At 38.6% G+C, this 23,121-nt stretch overlaps 2 protein-coding genes across 2 annotated transcripts; one reads left to right on the plus strand and one right to left on the minus strand.

Moving 5' to 3' along the window:
- Nucleotides 1-281: 281 nt before the first annotated feature.
- Nucleotides 282-20,177, plus strand: LOC127635813 (N-acetylglucosamine-6-sulfatase-like). Its single transcript, XM_052116047.1, has 13 exons — nucleotides 282-569; nucleotides 3,177-3,236; nucleotides 6,026-6,229; nucleotides 6,832-6,897; nucleotides 7,247-7,345; nucleotides 12,152-12,319; nucleotides 16,033-16,115; nucleotides 16,198-16,316; nucleotides 16,408-16,511; nucleotides 17,791-17,892; nucleotides 18,871-18,981; nucleotides 19,053-19,160; nucleotides 19,289-20,177. Exons 1-13 carry the CDS (start codon nucleotides 405-407, stop codon nucleotides 19,436-19,438), a joined length of 1,539 nt encoding a protein of 512 aa, XP_051972007.1. The 5' UTR covers nucleotides 282-404; the 3' UTR covers nucleotides 19,439-20,177.
- A 122-nt stretch (nucleotides 20,178-20,299) lies between these two features.
- On the minus strand, nucleotides 20,300-23,104 carry LOC127635773 (28S ribosomal protein S24, mitochondrial-like). Its single transcript, XM_052115994.1, has 6 exons — nucleotides 23,003-23,104; nucleotides 22,772-22,916; nucleotides 22,475-22,632; nucleotides 21,395-21,463; nucleotides 21,205-21,316; nucleotides 20,300-20,787 (listed from the first exon to the last, which is right to left on the minus strand). The coding sequence occupies exons 1-6, from the start codon at nucleotides 23,102-23,104 to the stop codon at nucleotides 20,504-20,506; spliced, it is 870 nt and encodes a 289-aa protein (XP_051971954.1). The 3' UTR covers nucleotides 20,300-20,503.
- Nucleotides 23,105-23,121: the final 17 nt, after the last annotated feature.

Here is a 23,121-nt window from a genome sequence, read left to right on the forward strand (position 1 = left end):
CGTAATATGAGGTAAAGAAGCACAATTTATGATTCCAATATTATCAAATTTTATTACTGATTTGAAATATGTTCTGTAATATTAATCTTGACCAACTGTTTTTGAGATTTTGATGTTCCCCCATTCAAGTAGATAGGAGCTGCACTTGCATTACTGGAAATAGGCTCTCGAGAGCGTTCCAAATATGGCTGACAAGTGGACTGACTTGCTAGATAGGTGCCTGCTGTTGAATCAGGCCGCAGTCATATGACTCTTTCCCGTCTCACTTCCGCAAACTTTCTCAGCCCATCCCACCTTCGCGTGCTCCTGCTGTCCACGGCTCTGAACCATTCAACTGAACACTTTCTTTACAGGCAGGCAGATTGATCAGTTAAGATCGCGGGTGTTTCAGTAGTTTTGGTATCATGGCGAGCTCGTGGGTCGGTCACTGGAGGTCCGGCGCGCGTGCCGTGGCAACCTGTCTGTTCTTCACGCTGCTCACCTGCACGCTCAGGTGTTCGGAATGCGTCAAACTGAGCAACATCATCCTCATTCTCACCGACGACCAGGATGTGGAGATGGGTGGAATGGTAGTGTTTTAGATTTTATTTATAATTTAGTACAGTAACAAAAAGTACTATTCTAATATCATGCTTTTTGTACATGTAGCCTACCATGGCATTCTTTGACTGTTCCTTGTAAATACCATGGAAGTCGTATGTGGTGGTCATTCACAAAGTACTACTTTAGTTTTTTTTTGGAGATGTACCATGATACTACCATGTTTTGGGCATGCACTGTGGAATTACCATGGCATTTTTTTTAATGCTACCATGGTACTACTATGTTTTTTGGATTTGCACTATGGCAATACCATGTTTTATTTGGGCATATACCATGGTGCTTCTCTGGTATTCTTGAGGGCTGTGTAAAAATATACATTTTCAATAGAACAACGATATTAATTTGAACAATCCCATATAGAATATTAAAATCCCAAAATGGATTTGTTACCTTGACTTTAAAACTTTCTTCAGTTTTGGGTGTTTTGATTATTATGTCTATAAATAGCAATTGAAATGCATAGTTTAGGCTAGGGGTGACGATTATGACTAAATCCTAATGGTCGATTATTTCTCTTGATATTGTCATCATGACTTTTGATTAATAGAATTTACATTAAATTCCTTTTTTGTGTGGGGCAAATTACAATCCATATATTTTATGTAAGCTACATCTTTAAAAATAAGCCTAGAACTTTGTTCCTTAATTATCACTGTTATATTGTTATATATTTAAGTAATATAACACAAGCAAGAGTGCGATATGGCCCTACATCCGCACTGCTGTGATTCGGCCGCAGGTAATTACAGCAGTGCTGATGTAGGGCCATATAGCACGATTCTGAGTGTGATATTGCTTATATACAACAGTTCAATGAACAAGTACATTTAAAAAAATAAATCAGAAAAAACAAGTACGGTCATTAAAACACATTTGTGCATGGAACTACTTTATTGCGCTACGGATCAGAATCTGCTGTCGCTGGTTCAAAACAAATGATGCTTCCAAGCCTTCATTAGTAATTCAAAAAGTTCACTTCAGAAATATTATCATGGCTTGTGCCGTTTCTAACAAGTCATTGGATAAACAAGGATGGATGTATGTATGTGTGTGTGTGCTAGAGAGAGAGAGAGCGAGAGAGAGAGAGAGATTGAGCGTGTGCTTTCACCTGTTGCCACACCCAATCAGAGATGCTGTCAGCTTTCTGAAGGTCAGCTTTCTCAGTGGAATATAGACGTCCAAGCATACATTCCACTCTATTTCGCTGTAGCCGGTGCGCAAGAGTCATTTACTATAGAAACAACGATGTCCTCCGCCATTTTAAACAGTGTGTATCCAATGTGGAAACTCCGATTAAAGGTAAGCACTTGAGTTCCGTAATAAATCAGTCTGTTGTGTCTCTCAACTGTGATGAGCCTTAATCCTGAAGTTGTCCATTTAAAGCTATTTCCTAGCTTTGGTAATGTATTAGTAATACGAACGCTGTTCTATGTAAACAATGACTAACAGATTCACTTTACGTCACCAACTGGCTCATATTACACACAAAAATTATCTTTTGCCACCACCTGCTGGATAACTTATGTCATTTAAAAAATAAAGACAGTAACTCCTAACAGATACACTTTAGTTTAGAACAGCATGAACACAAGCGGAGTGATACACACACAGTGAAGCGTCTGAGTGCTGATGCTGTCAGACCATCAGTGCTCCTGGAATGTCTTTAGTCCAATCAGATTCGAGGACCAGAACTAACTGTGGTGTGTATGTGTATGTATGTATATATATATATATATATATATATATATATATATATATATATATTATAATGGGAGCGTCTAGTTTTGTTCAATCATTACTGATATGTTTATGTACTTTGTTTACAATGTGCAATTACTTTTTTTTAAATACAACATTTTAAATCAACGGAATAAGATCTAAATGGACTGCTGGATTTGACTCTTCACGATTAGTTAATTGTAGCAGCTGTAATTGTAATCTCGTTTATTTTTCTGTTTATTTTTTAATTCATATTTTCGTAAAGTACCGAGTTAATATGTATGATTTACAGCCTTGTTGTTAAGTTGCTAAAAGAAAGTAATCCATTACAAATTATTTCTATAAATGGACCCTTTTCACACTTTTGGGTTTTGGATCGTGGAAGTAAACATTTGCAGGGTAAACTTAGTGGTGAATGGGAGACTACATCAAATATAATTATTTCTTTGACATTGACTCCAACAGGAAAATAAAAACAGCACTATTAGAGTACCTTGTTAATCCCATAGTACATGAATGTGCCATTATTTATTTATTTATTTATTTATTTATATATATTAGTTAAGTGTTTTTGCATCACATCAAGTATTTACAAATCAAGCTTTGTTGTTTGAACCTGCAACCTTTCAGTTGCTGGCCTGGATTTTTTCCCACTAGCCTACACCTCCCACATGCTAAACTCATAATGAAACTGCTGTCATTGTCTTGTTGTGGGTAGTAGGGTCAAGTATTTCCGACAACATGTCACTAGGCTAAATGTGTGAAGCCTTACATCCTGTGATGTTAGATGTTAGAGATGATGCATGATATTATTAATACTATTAAATCTTCAGTAAGTCTTTCTGTATCTACAGACACCCATGAAGAAAACCCAATCTCTGATTGGTGATGCTGGTGTGACCTTCTCCAATGCTGTGAGTGGACAACTGTAAAGTACTTTTTATAAATGTATTCAGGAGACACCAAAATGTCTGCTAGACATATTTTTTCCTTTAAGAGCCTGCCATCGTTTTGTCATACCTTTGGTTATGTATTTCTATATACTAGGGCTGCAACTAAGGATTATTTTGATAATCGACTAATCTAACAGTTATTAGAACGATTATTCTGTGATTATTGCAACAATTAATCATTAGCTCTTAGAATCAGAATCAGAATGAGCTATACTGCCAAGTGTTCTCACGTACACAAGGATTTTTTTTTTTTTGGTGACAAGTGCACACTTGTGAGACACATCATATAAAACAAGGTAACAGTATAAATTGACATACAAATAGTAGGACATATAACAGAATGGCGTTTGTACAGTTATTTAATTAAATATGTGAATTACATTTGTACATGAGGTATGTATTTACATTACTGCACTATAGGTGAGTCCTGAGGCAGCTTAATTGTTCATGAGGAAAAGGCCTTTGGTTAAAAACTGTTTTGTGCCTGGATGTCCTGGCACTCAGTGCTCTGTAGCGCCGGCGCCGAACAGTTCAAAGAGAAAGTGGGCAGGGTGTGTGGAGTCCGAGCGATTCTACCTGCCCGTTTCCTCACTCTGGAGACAGGTCTTTGAGGGTGGGCTGGGGGGAACGAATAATCCTCTCAGCAGTCCTGACTGTCCATTGTGGTTTCCTTCTGTCTGATTTGGTGGCTGAACCAAACCTCTGCTGAGCCTTCTTCACAGTGGAGTCTATGTGAGTGTCCCACTTAAGGTCCTGAGAGATGGTAGAATCCCGTTACTGGCTGCGTGCGTGCGCGTGCGTGCGTGCGTGCGCGTGTGTGTGTTCTGCTCAAGGTTGTTGTGACTGCACTAGACAGCCAGCTGATCAAACTCCCATCTGTAGGCAGACTCCTCACCATCGCAGATGACCGTGTTTCATCTGCAAACTTCAGGAGCTTGACGGTGGGTCTTTTGCAGTTCAGTTATTCATGTACAGGTAGAATAGCAGTGGAGAGAGCATGCATCCCTGAGGAGCACCAGTGCTAATAGTGAGTGTCCCGGATGCGAGTTTCCCTAATCTCACTAGCTACTGCTTATCTGTCAAAAAGCTGGTGATCCATCAACAGAATGGGGTGGGCACGGAGAGCTGGGTCAGTTTGGTTGAGAGAAGATCAGGCATCATGGTATTGAAGGCTGAACTGAAGTTCACAAATAGGATCCTTGCATAAGTGTCAGGTCTGTCGATGTGTTGCAGTATATAATGCAGTCCCATATTGACAGCATCATCCACAGACCTGTTTACTCAGTAAGCAAACTGAAGGGGGTCCAGCAGAGGTCCAGTGATGTCCTTCAGGTAGACCAAAACCATGACTTCATGACCACAGACGTGAGAGTGACAGGTCTGTAGTCATTAAGTCCTGTGATTTGGGTTTTTTTGGGTACCGGAATGATGGTGGAGTGTTTGAAGCAGCAGGGAATTTCACACTGCTTCAGTGATCTATTGAAGATCCGTGTGAAGATGGGGGCCAGCTGGTCAGGGCAGACTTTCCGACAGGCAAGGGAAACACCGCCTGGGCCTGAAGCTTTCCTAGTCCTTTGTTTCCGAAAGACTCGACACACGTCCTCCTCATTGATCATAAATGCAGTTTCGGTAGCAGGAGGGGGGAGGAGGGTGGTTCCAGGAGGTGTTGGTGTGAAGTGAAGGCCAGAGTGGGGGATGGGTGTGAGACTGGGTTTTTCAAACCTGCAGTAAAACACATTTAGTTCATCAGCCATTAGTTGACACTCTACAGAGTGAATGGAGGTGTCTTGTACTTGGAAATGCTTTTTAGGCCTTTCCACACAGATGCAGGATAGTTGGCTGAAAACTGTTTTATCATCTTTTCAGAGTAGCTTCATTTAGCCACTCTGATTTCCTTAGTAAGTCTGTTCCTGGCTTGGTTGTAAAATATTTTATCCCCACTTCTGTAAACATCCTCTTTGGCATGACGAAGCTGTTTGTGCAGTGGTCCAATATATTTCTTTCTCTGGGGCGACATGTGATGTGTTGTTTTTATTTTGGCAGTTCACGGGTGAGGTTAGCTTTATTAAAATCTCCCAGAATAATAGTAAGTTAGTCCGGGTGTTGTTGCTTCGTGTCTGTGATCTGATCAGCCAGTGGTTGCAGCTCTGCGTTCATGCATGCTTGTGGTGGGATGTACACACTCACCAGAATAAATGAACTGTCTCTCCTCAGTCAAGTGCGAACTGCAGTCCTGCTCTCACACATCGTCATTAGAGTTTAATGTGATCTCATGTTACGTTACGTTTACACTTATGCATTTGACAGACGCTTTTATCCAAAGCAACTTACAGTGCACTTATTACAGGGACAATCCCCCTGGAGCAATCTGGAGCTAAGTGCCTTGCTCAAGGACACAATGGTGGTGGCTGTGGGGTTCGAACCAGCGACCTTCTGATTAACAGTCATGTGCTTTAGCCCACTACGCCACCACGACTATTCGAAATCAAACGACTATTCGACAACGAAAGTTTTTGTCGACATTGTCAATAATGTTGACTAATCGTTTCAGCCCTACTATATACTTATATTTTCTATTCACATTTTATTTTTATTCTATTTTTGTATTATCTCCGTCTTGTTGTTGTATTGTTTGTGCACGGGAAGCTTCTGTCACCGTGACAAATTCCTTGTATGTGTCCGCATACTTGGCAATAAAGCTCATTCTGATTCTGAAATATCACAAGTTTTTCTTTTCACGGTGTGTTTAGTTCACAGCCACCCCCCTTTGCTGTCCCAGTCGCAGCAGCATCCTCTCCGGCAAATATCCACACAATCATTTGGTCAGAAATAACTCAATTTCTGGAAATTGCAGCAGCGTTGCATGGCAGGAGGAGGCTGAACCTTCTACGTTTCCTGTCTACCTCAGTAAGATGCACTACCAGACGTTCTATGGAGGGAAATACCTGAATCAGGTTTGGGTTTTTTCACTCACGTTGTACTCAACACTCCGTACTGGTCTATTTGCATGGTGTTCATCCTTGGAAATTTGCCTACAGTGAGTTAAAAATTAGAAGCTCTCCACAACTTTGCCAAATATTTGCAAATCCTTCAAATATTTGAAAGGTTCTTAGCCAGGAGTTTAATTGAAATACATACCGAAATGCTAACATTACTTTTTAATGGCTTGCATCACTAGTCAAAAGTTTTGAAACTTAAAGGACTAGTTAGTCCATAAAGGAAAGTTCTCATCATTTAATCACCTTCATGCCATCCCAGATGTGTATGACTTTCAATTAAAGTCATTGTTATTTGTGTAGTGCTTTTCACAACACACATTCTTTTAAAGCAGCTTTACAGAAAATCATGGATTAACTGAAAATGAAACCGTATTATCTATAGAGTCATCATTGTGTAATTAAATAATAATTTTATTTAATATGTAGAACCTCAGTGAGCGAGCTGAAGGAACACAAAACTCCTTAAGATGTTGGTTAAACCAGACTCACTGTGGGGGCCAGTTCTGGAGCCAGCTCTTTGGCTGGTAGTTTACATAAAACTCTCTCTTTGCTCTCAGTACGGGACTAAAGATGCAGGTGGTGTGGCTCATGTGCCCCCCGGCTGGGACCAATGGCACGCACTGGTGAGTCACCAACCAAACATCATCAGAGCTCAGTCAAACACTTCCCTTTTCACTCACATTTCCCTCTATGTTCAAACCAGCACAGAAAAGCTATAGGTGCTGCAATATGTCCCATACTTCCTTATCTTATAGTGTCAGTAACCTATAGACAAGCATTCATGCTGAACATCCTGTTTGGCTTGATCATGTGATCTCATTACATGTTGCAAAGCAAAAGCTGATCCAGTTTTAAACTGTCGAATTTCTTGTTTAGTGATGGTTTAAAAGTGGATGAATTTTTCATTTAGTGAATGTTAAAATGTAAGGAATGACAAAGATTTCAAAAGCATTGCTGTTTGCGTGTCCACAGGTGGGGAATTCTCGGTATTACAATTATACACTTTCCGTGAATGGAAAAGAGGAAAAACATGGTGACAGCTATGAAAAGGACTACCTCACAGACCTGGTTGTAAGTTTCTAATGTTTTAAAGTTTCAAGGCGCTATGCTACAGCTTTTACAACCCATTTTAACCATTATGTGAAATTTTTACGAGGCAGGACTTGGAAGGAATATTCTGGGTTCAATACAAGATAAATTGACTCGTCCCTCTTTTTCTTTAAAAAATAAAAATAAAAATGCAAATATTTAGATTACAGTGAGACACTTTCAATGGAAGTGAATGGGAATTTTTTTTTGGAGGGTTTAAATGCAGAAATTTGGAGCTTATTATTTTATAAATTTACTTGCATGAATTCTTCTGTTAAAACTAGTGGATTATTTGACCTGTAACATTGATTAAATTGTCATTTTTACAGTCGTTTTAGGTTTTGTTGACATTACATCATCATGGCAACGAAGTTGTAAAATAGGCTATAACTTTACACACGTCTTGTGGTTATACTTTTGAAACGGTGAGTATTTTAATGTTTACGGATTGGCCCCATTCTCATACAGTAAGTGCCTCACTGTTCAAACCAGATGCAACACAATAAGATTCCAGCGACAAGCTATGTATCTGTCCACACCAGGCGTGACACAACACCACAATATCAATACACAAATGTTAGGATAATGTAGAAAACAGAGCAATTATAGACGGAACAGTCTGTTTATTGAACGCAACTCATTTTCTAGCATAAGCTCTGTAACACTTTCTACAAAAAGCTTTGAGTGGTTAAATGCACAATCACACACATACACACAGGGCAAAGTTACGTTATGAATCACATCCTTAATTTAGTCAGTGTGATTGTTTGTTCACGTGGTACACCTGTTTTTATTTTGCCGATCTCCACGTGACAGGGAAGCGGAGAAAAAGTCAGAATGAGCAGGCGTGTCTCCCCACTGCCATTCTGAATGCGTGTGTGTGTGTGTGTGTGAGAGAGAGAGCTCCGGCGGAAGAGAGCGAGACCTCAAGCACAGCATTCGATAGTTGTTGTGAACCAGCTAATGAGATTCCAGCTTTAAAGGAGACCTATTATGCCACTTTTTACAAGATGTAATATAAGTCTCAGGTGTCCCCAGAATGTGTCTGAAGTTTCAGCTCAAAATACCCCACAGATCATTTATTATACCATGTTGTAAATGCCTCTTTTTGAGTGGAATCAAAAACACGCTGATTTCGTGTGTATCTCTTTAAATGCAAATGAAGTGCTGCTCCCCGCCCCCTATATAGCTCTGGCCTCCATGAATACAATCGAGACAATGCTAACTTTAGCTGCATTAGCCATGGAATCAGCTAACAAGCACATTTGGAGAGGAGATTCGCAAACATTCACAAAATATAAAGTGAGATACTTTCATTTTCAGGATATAAAGCTGGAACACGAACAGTTGGTACTGATCCATGCTTGAGAATCACATTTTTTGATTGATACTCAATCACAAAGCAGTCTGGTGTAAAATGATTTGCACCAACATCCACACATTTTTGTATGTTTTGAGGCACATTTGCTTCAAAAACAAAACTTGTCCACTGCGTCTTCAGTGGCTCTGATGCCAGGAGTACATGAAGACTCTTATGTTCACTTTCACAGCCAACAACAGAACACTTTATGATGCTTATGAAGCTGAGACATTATTCTTCTCACTGTATCTGCTCCAGTGTGGAGAAAATGTCACTGTGTGTAGATCACTCAGGGGAGGATCTATGATAATAGGGTGGAGTCCGTCACCAGTCGTGGGCGTGGCCTGTTCAAACCTGACGTTAGTTTAGATCAGAAATGAAAACCGTTCATTTTGACACTGTTTTTGATTAATAGAAATATAAGTAAGAGGAGTGGGTGGACTTTTAACATTGTAGGGTGGTTGTGTACACACACTGTTGAGGGGCTAAGAAATAAGTGGCTTCTGTGGTGACGTCATTCGAAAGTAAAATGCTTTCAGAGACGAAGTAAGTTAAAAGACCAGAAACATAAAAATTAAAAGTTAATGGGGTCATTTCATGTCGATTTCAGGAGAGAATGTGTCTTAAAGCCGAACTGTCATGCCACATCAAATCGAACATTTGTTTTAAGAAGTCTGCAGTCATTAGTTGTATGAACTGAAGTCGGAATATTTACTTCCTGGTAAATGTTGAGGCCAATAAATTTGACTAATTGCAAGCCAAACGTGTTTTACTTGGCAAATGTGTTTTTTAACACTGTGCTTAATCAACAATATTCCCATTGACAAGCTGTCTCTCTGATTATGTGAATAAGTCCCTTGTTGCATCCCACCTGACTTTGCGTGCTAGTCATAATGTGCCTCCATGTGTCAGTCTACACCGCAGTATGTGTCATGCAACTTTCATGCATGACCAGACCTTTTGATACTTGAAACATTGTTTTATAGCTGTCAGATACCCTAACCTAGCCAGAGGTGAAAATGCTTCCTCTGTTCTGTTATTATTTAACTAAGGCCAAGTGTCCAGGAAACAGATTAAGACTAGTCCTGTTTTAAACTCCACTGACAATAGTCGTTTTCCTTGGATAATCCCTCTCCGTCTAGGACTATTTGTAATATGAGCCATAGCTTGTCATAATTGAATAATGCCATAATGCAAAAAAGTGTAATGCTCCTAAAATATACATTATTGTCTTCTTTTTCCCTTAATGCAAAATATAATTAGTAAAGCTAGCACTATAAACTGTTCTTACAATCTGGTTTTAAAGGGACAGTTCTCCCAAAAATAAAATTCTCTCCTCATTTACTCACCCTCATGCCATTCCAGATGTGTTTGACTTTCTTTCTTCTGCAGAACACAAACGAAGATTGTTAAAAAATATTTCAGCTCTGTAGGTCCAGCCAATGCAAGTGAATGTGACTAGAACTTTGAAGCTCCAAAAAGCACAGGCAGCATAAAAGTTGGGCTGAAACGATTAGTCGACGTTAACTTCAACAACAACAAAAAATTGTCAAACTCATTTTAACATGACATGAGATGAAACACATGGTCCCGATCTAAGGGATTGAAACTGCACCCAGCTGAAGCACACTCTGTCATGGGGACGCTCGTCCCTTGCGTGCGCGATTGTTGCAGCTAGGTTATTACGTGATGGATTGTGACGTATTGAATCATAATACATACACTGATCAGCCACAAAATTAAAACAACCTGCCTAATATTGTGTAGGTCCAATAGCATTCTGAGATGATGTTCTTCTCACCACAATTGTACAGAGTGGTTATCTGAGTTACCGTAGACTTTGTCAGTTCAAACCAGTTTGGCCACAAGACATTTCCATCCACAGAACTGCTGCTCACTGGATGTTTTTTGTTTTTGGCACCCTTCAGAGTAAATTCTAGAGACTGTTGTGTGTGAAAATACCAGAAGATCAACAGTTACAGAAATACTCAAACCAGCCCTTCTGGCACCAACAATCATCCATGCGATTATCTAATCAGCCAATCATGTGACAGCAGTCCATAAAATCATTCAGATATGGTTCAGGAGCTGAACCATATCTGAATGTTCACATCAACCATCAGAATGGGGAAAAATGTGCACTCTGTGATTTTGACCATGGCGTGATTATTGGTGCCAGACGGGCTGGTTTGAATATTTCTGGAATTTTCACACACAACAGTCTCTAGAATTTTTTGTGAGTTAAAGATGGATTGAAGTGAACAGAAAGGTGAGAGAGGTTGTCTTTGCCCCATTCTACACTGCAACGAAATATGTTTTTGGAATAATATCTACAAATCCTTAAAACAACATATTTACTTGAGAAACAATGTAATAGATATTAAGAATTGCTTTCAGAGAATATATCTTGAATATAAGTGCATTGTATCTGTACTACAGTCACAGAAGTATAAACAAGTGAAAAAATACACTTATATTCTCTGAAATCAATTCTTAATATCTTTTACATTGTTTCTCAAGTAAATATATGTTGTTTTAAGGATTTGTAGATATTTTAAATACAAAACAAGACAAAACACTTGATAACAATAGGATCTTTTGCAGTGATGTTTTTACTGAATTAAACTTGATACGTTTTTCCCCTTTAATTCAGTGAATGTCATTTAGAGGTATTTTTTAAAAGATGATTTTGTCCTCTTTATGGTTAGTAAGCACGTTTAATCCAACCTTTTAATTTGGGACACAAGCAGAATAATCAGTTAAGGGCCAATGATTAATTGTTGTAATAATCGCACGAATAGTTGAATAATCCTTCTAATAATCATTAGATTAGTCGATTATAAAAATAATAAAAAAGTATCTTTTGAAGCGATCCATTTGGTTTTGGGTGAGAACAGACCAGAATAAAACTCCCTATAAATCATGACATCCGCAGTCTCCTTGACTTATCACTATTTCAAGCCCCAGCTTGTAATCGAGCTTGAAATCCTCATCATGCCTAGACACTGCAATGGCAAGATGTACAGTGAAAAAGGGGTTATGTGCTGGTCTGCTCTCACCCAAAACCAATTGGATCGCTTCAGAAGACAAGGATTAAACCACTGGATTCTTATGGATTACTTTCATGCTGCCTTTATGTGCTTTTTGGAGCTTCAAAGTTCTTGTTGCCATTCACTTGCATTGTGTGGACCTACAGAGCTGAAATATTCTTTTAAAAATCTTCATTTGTGTTCTGCAGAAGAAAGAAAGTCATACACATCTGGGATGGCATGAGGGTGAGATGATAATGAGAGAATTAGCATTTTTAGGTGAACTATCCCTTTAAAATATGATCCAGTGTCCAAGCAAAAGACACACCAGACAATTATGCTAATGTCTGCATAGTCTTATCATGAAAATGTATTTAGAGTCTGTTTTCTGTTTTCCAGTTGAATCGGTCTCTACATTTCTTGGAGGAACGAAGCCCTAATTATCCATTCTTCATGATGTTGTGTCCGCCATCCCCTCATTCACCGTGGACTGCCGCCCCTCAGTATCAACAGTCCTTCAGTGATGTTAAAGCTCCACGTGATGGCAGCTTTGACAAACCTGGAAAGGTAATTTGCTCTTAATGACATTTAACAGGTTATGGGGAGGTTCTACATGGGGAGTCCCTGTATCCTTAAAAAGTATTTCTGTCTTTAATTACATTTTCAAATCTAAAGCATAGAAAAGGTTTTAAATATCATTCATGTGAGTCTTCAGTTTGTAGATGGAAAAACAAGAGACGCTGCTGTCGAGCTAAGGGGCTTTGAGTTAAACATGCAGTGCAGCAATTACAGAAATGAAATGCCAGCAATTACCTTTAACTGTGTCTTTGGCAATCAGGCTTGTGTTTTGTGCATGAGAATCAGTAATCTACTTTTGAGCATGCAACTGTGCCGTATTAAAAAATATAAATCACACCTTGTAATGCCTTTGCATTGTAAAGATGCCAATAGATGGTGTTTAGTGTCCAACAAATTGCGATATATTGCTGCCAAACACTGAATTGCAGTTTTTAATGTTTGCGCACATAGTTTACAACTGAGCGACTTGAGGGAATAATCAAATGTGCTTTCCTAATTTGTCCTCTGTCTTGGAAGAAGCTAAACATGACTGTCAATCTCCCTCGGACTGGGGCTCCATGCAAGATCTCACCTCGTGGGGTCTCAATGATCCTAAGAAAGGTGAGAAATCAGCCCAGAACTACACGGGAGGAGCTGGTCAATGACCTGAAAAGAGCTGGGACCACCGTTTCCAAGGTTACTGTTGGTAATACACTAAGACGTCATGGTTTGAAATCATGCATGGAGCGGAAGGTTCCCCTGCTTAAACCAGCACATGGCAAGGCCCGTCTTAAGTTTGCCAATGACCATTTGGATGATCCAGAGGAGTCATGGGAGAAAGTCATGTGGTCAGATGAGACCAAAATAGAACTTTTTGGTCATAATTCCACTAACCGTGTTTGGAGGAAGAAGAATGATGAGTACCATCCCAAGAACACCATCCCTACTGTGAAGCATGGGGGTGGTAGCATCATGCTTTGGGGGTGTTTTTCTGCACATGGGACAGGGCGACTGCACTGTATTAAGGAGAGGATGACAGGAGCCATGTATTGCGAGATTTTGGGGAACAACCTCCTTCCCTCAGTTAGAGCATTGAAGATGGGTCGAGGCTGGTTCTTCCAACATGACAATGACCCGAAGCACACAGCCAGGATAACCAAGGAGTGGCTCTGTAAGAAGCATATCAAGGTTCTGGCGTGGCCTAGCCAGTCTCCAGACCTAAACCCAATAGAGAATCTTTGGAGGAGCTCAAACTCTGTGTTTCTCAGCGACAGCCCAGAAACCTGACTGATCTAGAGAAGATCTGTGTGGAGGAGTGGGCCAAAATCCCTCCTGCAGTGTGTGCAAACCTGGTGAAAAACTACAGGAAGCGTTTGACCTCTGTAATTGCAAACAAAGGCTACTGTACCAAATATTAACATTGATTTTCTCAGGTGTTCAAATACTTATTTGCAGCTGTATCATACAAATAAATAGTTAAAAAATCATACATTGTGATTTCTGGATTTTTTTTTTTTGATTTTGTCTTTCACAGTGGACATGCACCCTACGATGACAATTTCAGACCCCTCCATGATTTCTAAGTGGGAGAACTTGCAAAATAGCAGGGTGTTCAAATACTTATTTTCCTCACTGTATATGTTGTGCTGGAACGTCCGAATCATTGTAGTGAATTGGTTTGTTCAGACAAAAAATACGTCTTTGGATTACACAATATTTTGCATTATTATTTAAAAAAAAAATTATTAAAAAAAAACAAAACATAAATTTACAGTTAATTGAATTAATGTTGTTTATGCTTTTCAATTTATTATTTCTCGAATGGCCTTGTGGGCTGGGTAAAATGGTCTCTGAGGGTTGACGTTCCCCACCACTGATGTAAATTAACAATATTCAATAAACGATTATTTATATATATATTGGTGTTTATTAAGATGTATTAATATACCGTTGCATATACATCAATGCCATTTTAAAATTATTCTTCTATTCATGTAGTGAAATAGTGGGGCTATTTTACTAAATAATTTTACCTTGCAACAATTGCTATTTGGTCCAATTTATGATTATTTTGGTTATTCTTTTAGCTATTTAATGACCAAAAAAATGTATATAAGTGTTTTTTGTTGTTGTTGTTTTTTTACATGTATAGTCTTGATGGAATAATTAACTGAAAATGGTCAATTCTCCCATTATTTAACCACTCTCATGCCATCTTATATGTGTATGACTTTCTTCTGCAGAACAAAAATGTAATTTTTTAGAAGAATATTTCAGCTCTGTTGGTCCTCACATTGCAAGTGTACGGTGACCAAAACTGTGAAGCTCCAGAAAGCACAAAGGCAGCATAAAAGTGTTTAAAACCATATCTTCTGATGTGATCTAATCGATTTTGGGTGAGAACAGAACAAAATATAACTCCTTTTTCCCTGTACATCTTCCTATTGCAATCTCTAGGCACGATCAGGATTTCAAGTTTGATTATACTTCCCAGTGCTTGATGCATACACAGAGCGCTAGATGGTGCTATAGGAAGTGTAAACAAGCTTGAAATCATGAGCATGCCTAGAGATTGCAATAGCAAGATGTACAGTGAAAAAGGAGTTATATTTTGGTCTGTTCTCACCCAAAACTGATTGTTTTGCTTCAGAAGACAAGAGTCGTATGGATTACTTTTATGCTGCCTTTAGTGCTTTTATGTGCTTTTTGGAGCTTAAAAGTTTTGGTCACCATTCACTTGCATTGACTGGACCTCCAGAGCGGAGATATTATTTTTTGCCATCTACAGTTGAAGTCAGAAGTTTACATACATTTAGGTTGAACTTTTTTTTTTTTTTAAGTACTCCACAGATTTCATATTCAATAATTTCATACAAGTCATTTAGGACATCTACTTTGTGCATAACACAAGCAATTATTCCAACAATTGTTTACAGACAGATTGTTTCCAGTGGGTCAGATGTTTACATACACGAAGTTAACTGTGCCTTTAAGCTGCTTATAAAATTCCAGAAAATTATGTCAAGCCTTTAGGCAATTAGCCAATTAGCATCTGATAGGCTAATTGGCGGTGTACCTGTTGAAGGAAGGAGATACATTCTGTCTTCTAGAGATGAACATAGTTTGGTGCGAAAAGTGCAAATCAATCCCAGAACAACAGCAAAGGACCTTGTGAAGATGCTGGAGGAAACAGTTAGACAAGTATCTATATTCACAGTAAAACAAGTCCTATATCGACATATCATGAAAGGCTGCTCAGCAAGGAAGAAGCCACTGCTCCAAAACCACCATAAAAAGCCAATTTTTTTAATTGCCATTAAGAAGTCTTAAAATGTGTTAAATATTAATTACCTTAAACCCTGCTTCGGTAAATGTCCTCCGTAAATTATGATTTTGGTTGGATTTAACAATTTTGAATTTGCACCAAACTGTCTGAAAACTGAAAATAATAGGTAGCAATTTATTTTTGATTGAGTAATTTTTTTATTAAATACTCTGTTTATTTGCCGACAAGTACAATGAAGTATAATTTCTGTAACAAGATAGTCATGATAACAAAAATGATTTTTGTGTTGCCATAGAACGCTTTATTTCCATCACAGCAAAATATGTTTGTTCTGTTCCCCTGTAATACTGTACATCCCCTTAACTGCTGTGAATGCCAGATGTGTGTGGCCACGACATGACCCTTAACAGCAAAGATACTTCTTCTCTATTCTCAGGACAAACATTGGTTACTACGGCAACCTGCGAACCCGATGCCGAACAGCTCCATTGAATATCTGGATAATGCTTATCGCAGGAGGTATGCCGACCAAACATGCATCTTGTGAGAAATATTACCAAATAAATTACATCATATCCTCCACATTTAATATTTGCTATAGATGGCAGACGCTTCTCTCTGTGGACGACATGGTGGAACAACTAGTGGAGAAACTGCGCACTATGAAGGAGTTGGACAACACGTACATCTTCTACACTTCTGACCACGGCTATCACACTGGTGTGATTTTTATGACCTTGTGCCTCCTGGTTTTATCAACCTGTTGTCGTTTGGCTTTATAACACAATTTGTTTTGATATCTGATTCACAGGCCAGTTCTCTCTGCCCATTGATAAGAGACAGCTGTATGAGTTTGATATTCGCATCCCTCTCTTGGTTCGTGGACCAGGAATCAAAGCAAAACAAACACTGCAGGTTAGCACAGGGTGTATTATAATAATGTATTTTGTACATGTCTTCAGTGATGCAAACAAAATAGATATCATACAGTGGCTAATTTACACTGTGTAAAAGATGTAAACCTGAGTATAAATAGTGATAAATATTGTTTTTACCAAGTATAAATAGCAAGAAACACAGTTATGGGTACACTAATGAGGCTTTTCCACTGCACGGTACAACTCGACTCTGCTTGCTTTTTTGGGTTTTCCAAGTTTTTTAGTACCACCTCGGTCGAGGTTCCAGCTGAGCCGATACTAAATGTGACATTGAAACCCTGCATATCACTGATTGGTCAGGGAGAATCGTATGAATACCAGCTTCACTGTATTTCCAACACGTGACCTCAGCCCGCTAGTTTTAAAGTTAGCAACAGCGATAGCAGTATCATTTGTTCATGCGACTTTCGACTTGTGAAAAAGAAATGGCTGTGCGCAAAACCAAGCCATGGTCAATAAACGAGCAGCAGACGGTCCACTCGTTAGTGATGAGCGACGTGAAAAAGTCTCTCAGGAAGTGTCTCAGCTGTTGGGCGCACACGGCTACCACCGGACCTACCAACAGTGTAGGGAAAAGTAAACAAACAAAAAAACATGGTGACTACAGAACCATCAAGGAAAAGTGGAAGTGGTTCGACCAAATGGATGCTATCTAAACCGGCGAGCAATGGGAGGGAGAGTGCCCTGGACTGGCGTTGATCCAAGATGGAGGATGGTACGTTTTGTCACATTAACTCTATACTCTGCTTGAAAGCTTCACTTTATTTAGTTGACCAACTACTGGAAGCTTGCTTCTAAATCAACCAGGCCAATTTAACTGTTACGCTTGTGTAAAATCACCATCCAACAACTGCTTTATGCAGCACAATGAGCTAGTAGCTAACAGCTAGCGGTTGTGTTATTGTTTTGGTCAGTTTGTGTCGTGTTTAAGATGATGTCACGTCAGTAGAGGCGGCACAACTGTGACGATCAGCCTATAATCCCACCCACGTTGAGATTGCACTAAATTGCAGTGGAAAAGCATGCTCAGAAACGTAAAGCGAGTTGAAGAGAGTCAAACCTTAACGTGCAGTGGAAAAAGTGCAAGTAGTGATTGAAGTAATATGCTATTTTTGCTAGGTGTAAATTGTCAGAGCAGTAGTGAAAGTATGTACTGAAAATAGCCTTCTGCCAGCAAGGTTTCCTTTTTACAATTAGTGTAAATGGACTCTGCCATATATAATTCTGATGCATTCATCTGTCTGAATGTCCATCAGTCTCCAGTGATGAATATAGATCTTTCCATGACTATTCTGGACATCGCTGGAGTCAATCTCTCCACTGTCAACATGGATGGACAGTCATTCTTGCCACAGATGGTGAGTGTGGCATGTTGTTTACTTCCTGTTTTCTCACATGTGTTTTATTTTGGCATAATTCTTGTATTGTTTGCTTCTTGCACTGTTCTTGGTCTAGTCACTATACTTTTGTAAACAAGAGGTCGACCGATAACTAAAGTGGTGGACAAGGCAGACAAACGATAAATCGGCCGATAGTTTATCTATGATGGGATACCTAGATGCAGTTTGTGTAACCAAAACCCCCAATAATAACCAGAAAAAAAAAATCGATTTGGTGCATAACATAGGAATTTTAACTATACACAAGCCTGAAAGCCCCATTACAATGCTCTATATTTAAGTATTTACCAAATTAAGATTTTTATTGCCTATGTATTCACCAGCTGAAGGATGTTGAATATGTATATTTCACCAAGTTTCTTATTATTATGCACAAGATACAAAGTTGTTGCAAGTCATGCTGATGGAGCACGTTTTCATATAGTCGCATTTTTCTTTGCATGATCTTGCTTCAATTTATAACACTTGATTATCTAATCAAAATAACAAAATATGCATTGAAGTGAGAGAAAAAATATGGATGAATATTGTTACTCATGAAAAATTAGAAAACAGTAAATGTTTTATTTTTTTGCTCAACACTATCTTGTATGCTGTATATAACAATATTACAGTACATCACTCACTTTGGAGCTTCAAAGTTTTGGTCACTAATCACTTGCATTTTATGGACCTGCAGAGCTGAAATATTCTTTAAAATATCTTTGTGTTCTGCAGAAGAAGTTCATACACATATGGGATGGCATGAGGATGAGTAAATGAGAGAATTGTTTTTTTTGGGTCAACTATTCCTTTAATCCAAATTGCAAATTCTGTTTTAATTGTCCCCTCACTATTTTGACTTGTAAAGTGATGATTCTTTAGACTTTCGTTATGTATCAGTTATGTCATTTAGCGTGACTAAACACAGTGTCTTTTCTAATGTTCTCCATGAAGGCACCATCATTACGTAATGGCACAGAACGTCCCTTCTTTCTTGTGGAGTACACTGGTGAGGGATATTCCTCTGAAGACCCCAGCTGCCCCAAACTTGGCCCTGGACTCGCTGTAAGTGTTTATGAATTATTATGAGGCATTTTCCCATACTGAGCTAATTTTAATCATTCTTTCCTCTAAAGGAATGTTTCCCAGACTGTGTATGTGAGGATGCTTTTAATAACACATATGCCTGTGTCAGAACTCTAAAAGATGGTAACCTGCAGTACTGTGAGTTTGCTGACAATGAGGTGAGCGCTTCATAGCACCGATCAGATTAGCTCACATGAGCACTAGCAAAAGTCATATAGGGTTGTAGTTGAATATACACCGTTTGTAAATGAAAAGGATTCACTAAGTTCTTGTGTGATCTTTGCAGTCGTTTGTAGAGGTGTACAATCTAACGGCAGATCCTCATCAGTTGGAGAACATCGTAAAGAAGGTTGACCCTTCTCTCCTGCAGACCATGAATCAAAGGTTGATCAAACTGCAGTCCTGTATGGGAGACAGCTGTCGAAACATCAAATAAAATGCCAAGAGTGGGCCGGATCCCACCAGTTCTGAACTCTCAGCACAAAGATTTGATAATCTGAAGATGTATCAGGTTGTTCACTTGCACACATCTCCCGAAACGTTTCATTTTGAATTCTGATCGCCTGAATCATACTCTCATCTCTCCTTCAAACGTATCTAAAGCATGATTTTCATATGCACCTTGATAATACCGTGCTGTCATACAGCTACAAGGGAACACTTTCTGAGGGCTTGAACCAGTTTAACCGGAAGTTTACATGTCGTCAAGCTTATTTGACTTCAGACGGTCATCATGCATTTGTTGTTTTGCCTCTTTTGAGCACTTTTACGGTAAATGAAGTTTAAACCATACGTTGTTGAGTATAAACTGCTAGAAATCTACAACCAGCGAAAAACATTTACCATGTGTTTTAAGAATCATTCTTTTTTTTTCCCACATGTCTGTTTTATACAATTTTCTTCGTACTGTGAATAAAATGATATATGTATGCAAAACTGCTAATCCAAAGAATCCAGTTGGAAATCACTTTCTGATATTGTTTTAAAATGAATTTTGCTTCATAAAGGGAACGATTTTGCCAACTATGATTTTATCTCAAATGTGATTGTGCCTTTTTTTTTGCACTTAAGCAGTGTTTGTACGATACAGATGTCTAATTTTGAATAATCAATAAATTTATAAACGTATGTTTTACATTGCTGTCATTTAATATTAATGTTTAAATTAAAAGAAATTAGATCTGGTAAACTTTATCAGCTAAAAGTGACATGGAAGATATATAATAGTCATAGTTACTGATCTGATCATTCATCTTTGGGATTTTAATCCTTGTTAGGTCAATTTGTATTTTATTTATATATATATATAAAGTTTTTTCATGAATTTAAACATTTTATATTGTAATTTACAACAAAACATGTTCCTCCTGTTTTAGTCTTTACAGAAATACACAATGTAGGATGCTTCTATTCAAACATGTTAACGGTATTCATTGTTTATTCTCTGGACAGTTTTCAACATAAACTTCATTTTCTTGTGCTTCGCAAGCACATTGTCTATTTAGAGATATTTGTAGACGACTTTATCTTCCACCGTCTGGACCTCCATTTTAACCGGACACTTGTAGAAATGAGACAGCAGTTCCTCAGTGTACCCGATGAGAAAATAAAGTTTCGTTGGTAAGAGCTTCTGTATCATCACAGCGCAAATGACAAGAATGTTTCCTCTGCGTTTGATCACCAGTTCATCAGCTAAACAGCCATGAAATGTGCCGTACATGAAGCGCCTGATGAAGACGTCTTCCACTATCCGCTCTGCCGCTCCATCTTCACCTTGAAGATTGCCTATTGGATGAGAAGGGGGGACAGAAAATGTATGCATTAAGACACTTTCCAATCAGTACACTTACTACAGGCACAATTAATTCCGGTTACATTCCAATGGCACTTCCAGTAGTTTGTGACTATGTGATGAGCTTTTTTGTGCGTTTTAAATCATTTAGCAGAGATTGCTGGTGCATATTTCCACTTATGCAATAGCTACCAACTATACTTATTAGTGTACACATATGTCTCAGTCACCAAGACCAATGATTTCAATCACTTTTCCAGGGCTGGAGTTTATAATAAACCATGATATTTTCAGGTTTCACACAGTTGTGGGAACCCATGTCAAACCATTCTGATGAGTATGGCAAATGCTGGGAATCTTAACAGGTTATAAGTATATTACAGGTCTGTATCATAATGTAGGACGATTACTGGTGTGTTGGGAGAGCCAGCCCTTCCTGTGACCGATGTGATGGGGGTGATATGACTGCTCGTAAGTCAATGGCCTGTCTCCTTTGCCCACTCGAATACGGGCTGCACGGTTCTGTTAGAGAGATGTTAAATTATATGGTTATCTAGCTCATTTCTTGTTCATTGTAACCTCTGAAGTTTAATCGCATACCTTTAAACATGCTGCAGTGCAGTGAATGTTCCTCACACATGCAGGAGAATTTAAGTGGCTGCTCACCACCTGCAAAAATACAGATTGTTAGATCAATTAAGGGTGCAGTTATGTGATCTAAATCTACACACCATCAACAACATTTCACATTACATTCAGCGCCAGTGTCACTGTTTCAATCGCAACACTTGTCATTTTCTTCAGGAATGTAAAGTAAGGAAGATGCTCACAAAACTTAGAAAATTAATAAATGTGAAATGTAATCTTACCGACAACAATTTTGTCTGTCTGATCAAGGGCAGCAGCCATTATTTTTCTTTTCCCTTAAAACTGCACAAGGGCATCAGCGGTGAAGAACTCATTACTGCCACCTGCCGTACTGGAGGAGTATTTTATAGGCCCGCTGTATGTAAAATAAATTAATGTAAGGAATGTTCTGGGTTTAATACAAGTTAAAATTAATCGATAGGTTTTGTAGCATACAAATAAATTGGCAAAACATTTATTTATTTATTTATTTAATAAAAAGGCTAAAATCTTGGCTAGAGTAAGACAATGGAAGTTAATTGGGCTAATCGGTTAACGTTAAAATAGTGATCACTGTTTCGAAGGTTTGGCCACCAGACGTAAACAATATGTGTGTTTTAACAAGATTTTTGTGTGATAAAAAAACGTTCTAACCTTCTCTGTGTAACGTTATATGCAAATTACAACTTCGTTGCCATGATGACGTAACACTGTAAACACTAATACGACTGTAAAAACGACGAAGTTTTATTAAAATCATAAGCGTCACATTTCTTCACGATTTTTGCTTGTTTTTAAAAGAAAAGGAGGGACGAGTCGAAATTAATTTTTGGCATTATTATTTATTTATTTATTGGCTTTTCAGCATTCTTACAGGTTATTCAATACGTTCGTCACACAGAATACTGAATTATTTTGCTGTTAAAATAAAACGTAAATACTAATTAAACCACATTAAAACATACAGTATTAAGATATACTAATTACTAATCTAACATCAAACACCCCATATTACACTCTAAAATCCACAATAATTTTGAAGTCTGCACATACAGGGAATGGGTGTCCGATATCACCCAGTTCGACATCTTGGAATTGTCTGGTGACCTGTAAGTTCCTCCCTGAAGGGGGTAGCCAGTCTCTGAAACCAGACTTGAATAGCTTTCTGGCAAAGTCAAGACCCTGTTGAATTCGTCTCTCAGCTGAGTGCACTGTCCAAGGAGACGGAGAGCATCTGAGTACCCTAGATACCTTTGACCATGTATAATTTTACAGGCCCATTTCTGCAAACTTTCCAGCCTTTTAACTTGATCTGCAGTCAAAGAATTGTGCCATACAGGAACTGCATACTCCAGCACAGGGTGCACATATCCTGTATGATGGTAACCAGATCAGGGTTTTGGACACCACATTTCTTTAACCGACGGAATACAAAAAGCTTTTTGTTGGCCGAGGTCAACATGTGATCCACTTGACTGTCCCATCTCAAATCACTCTGGATGATGACACCCCCAGAACTTTAACTATGTCACAGACTTCCAGGGCATTCTGTTCAATGAATAGTAATGGCCAAGCCCGTACCTGTCTCATACTAGTGACATGTAAAACCTTGCATTTCTTTGGGTTGAGTTTCGTTTTATGCTCCTCTACCCAAACGTCAAGACCACTCTGAGCCATGGCCATATCATCCACATATTTCC

The sequence above is a fragment of the Xyrauchen texanus genome, chromosome 43 (genome assembly GCF_025860055.1).
Source record: "Xyrauchen texanus isolate HMW12.3.18 chromosome 43, RBS_HiC_50CHRs, whole genome shotgun sequence".
Classification (NCBI taxonomy): Eukaryota; Metazoa; Chordata; class Actinopteri; order Cypriniformes; family Catostomidae; genus Xyrauchen; species Xyrauchen texanus.

Bases quoted from the DNA above. Each gene is read 5' to 3' on its own strand.
- LOC127635813 (XM_052116047.1), top strand. From the start codon at position 405: ATGGCGAGCTCGTGGGTCGGTCACTGGAGGTCCGGCGCGCGTGCCGTG. The intron at 12,320-16,032 runs GTAATTTGCTCT...CTCTATTCTCAG, and splicing joins GCTTTGACAAACCTGGAAAG to GACAAACATTGGTTACTACG. The intron at 16,317-16,407 runs GTGTGATTTTTA...TCTGATTCACAG, and splicing joins TGACCACGGCTATCACACTG to GCCAGTTCTCTCTGCCCATT.
- LOC127635773 (XM_052115994.1), bottom strand. From the start codon at position 23,104: ATGGCCATGGCTCAGAGTGGTCTTGACGTTTGGGTAGAGGAGCATAAA. The intron at 21,317-21,394 runs GTATGCGATTAA...TCTCTCTAACAG, and splicing joins GCACTGCAGCATGTTTAAAG to AACCGTGCAGCCCGTATTCG. The intron at 20,788-21,204 runs GTAATCGTCCTA...CTCATCCAATAG, and splicing joins CTGGCTCTCCCAACACACCA to GCAATCTTCAAGGTGAAGAT.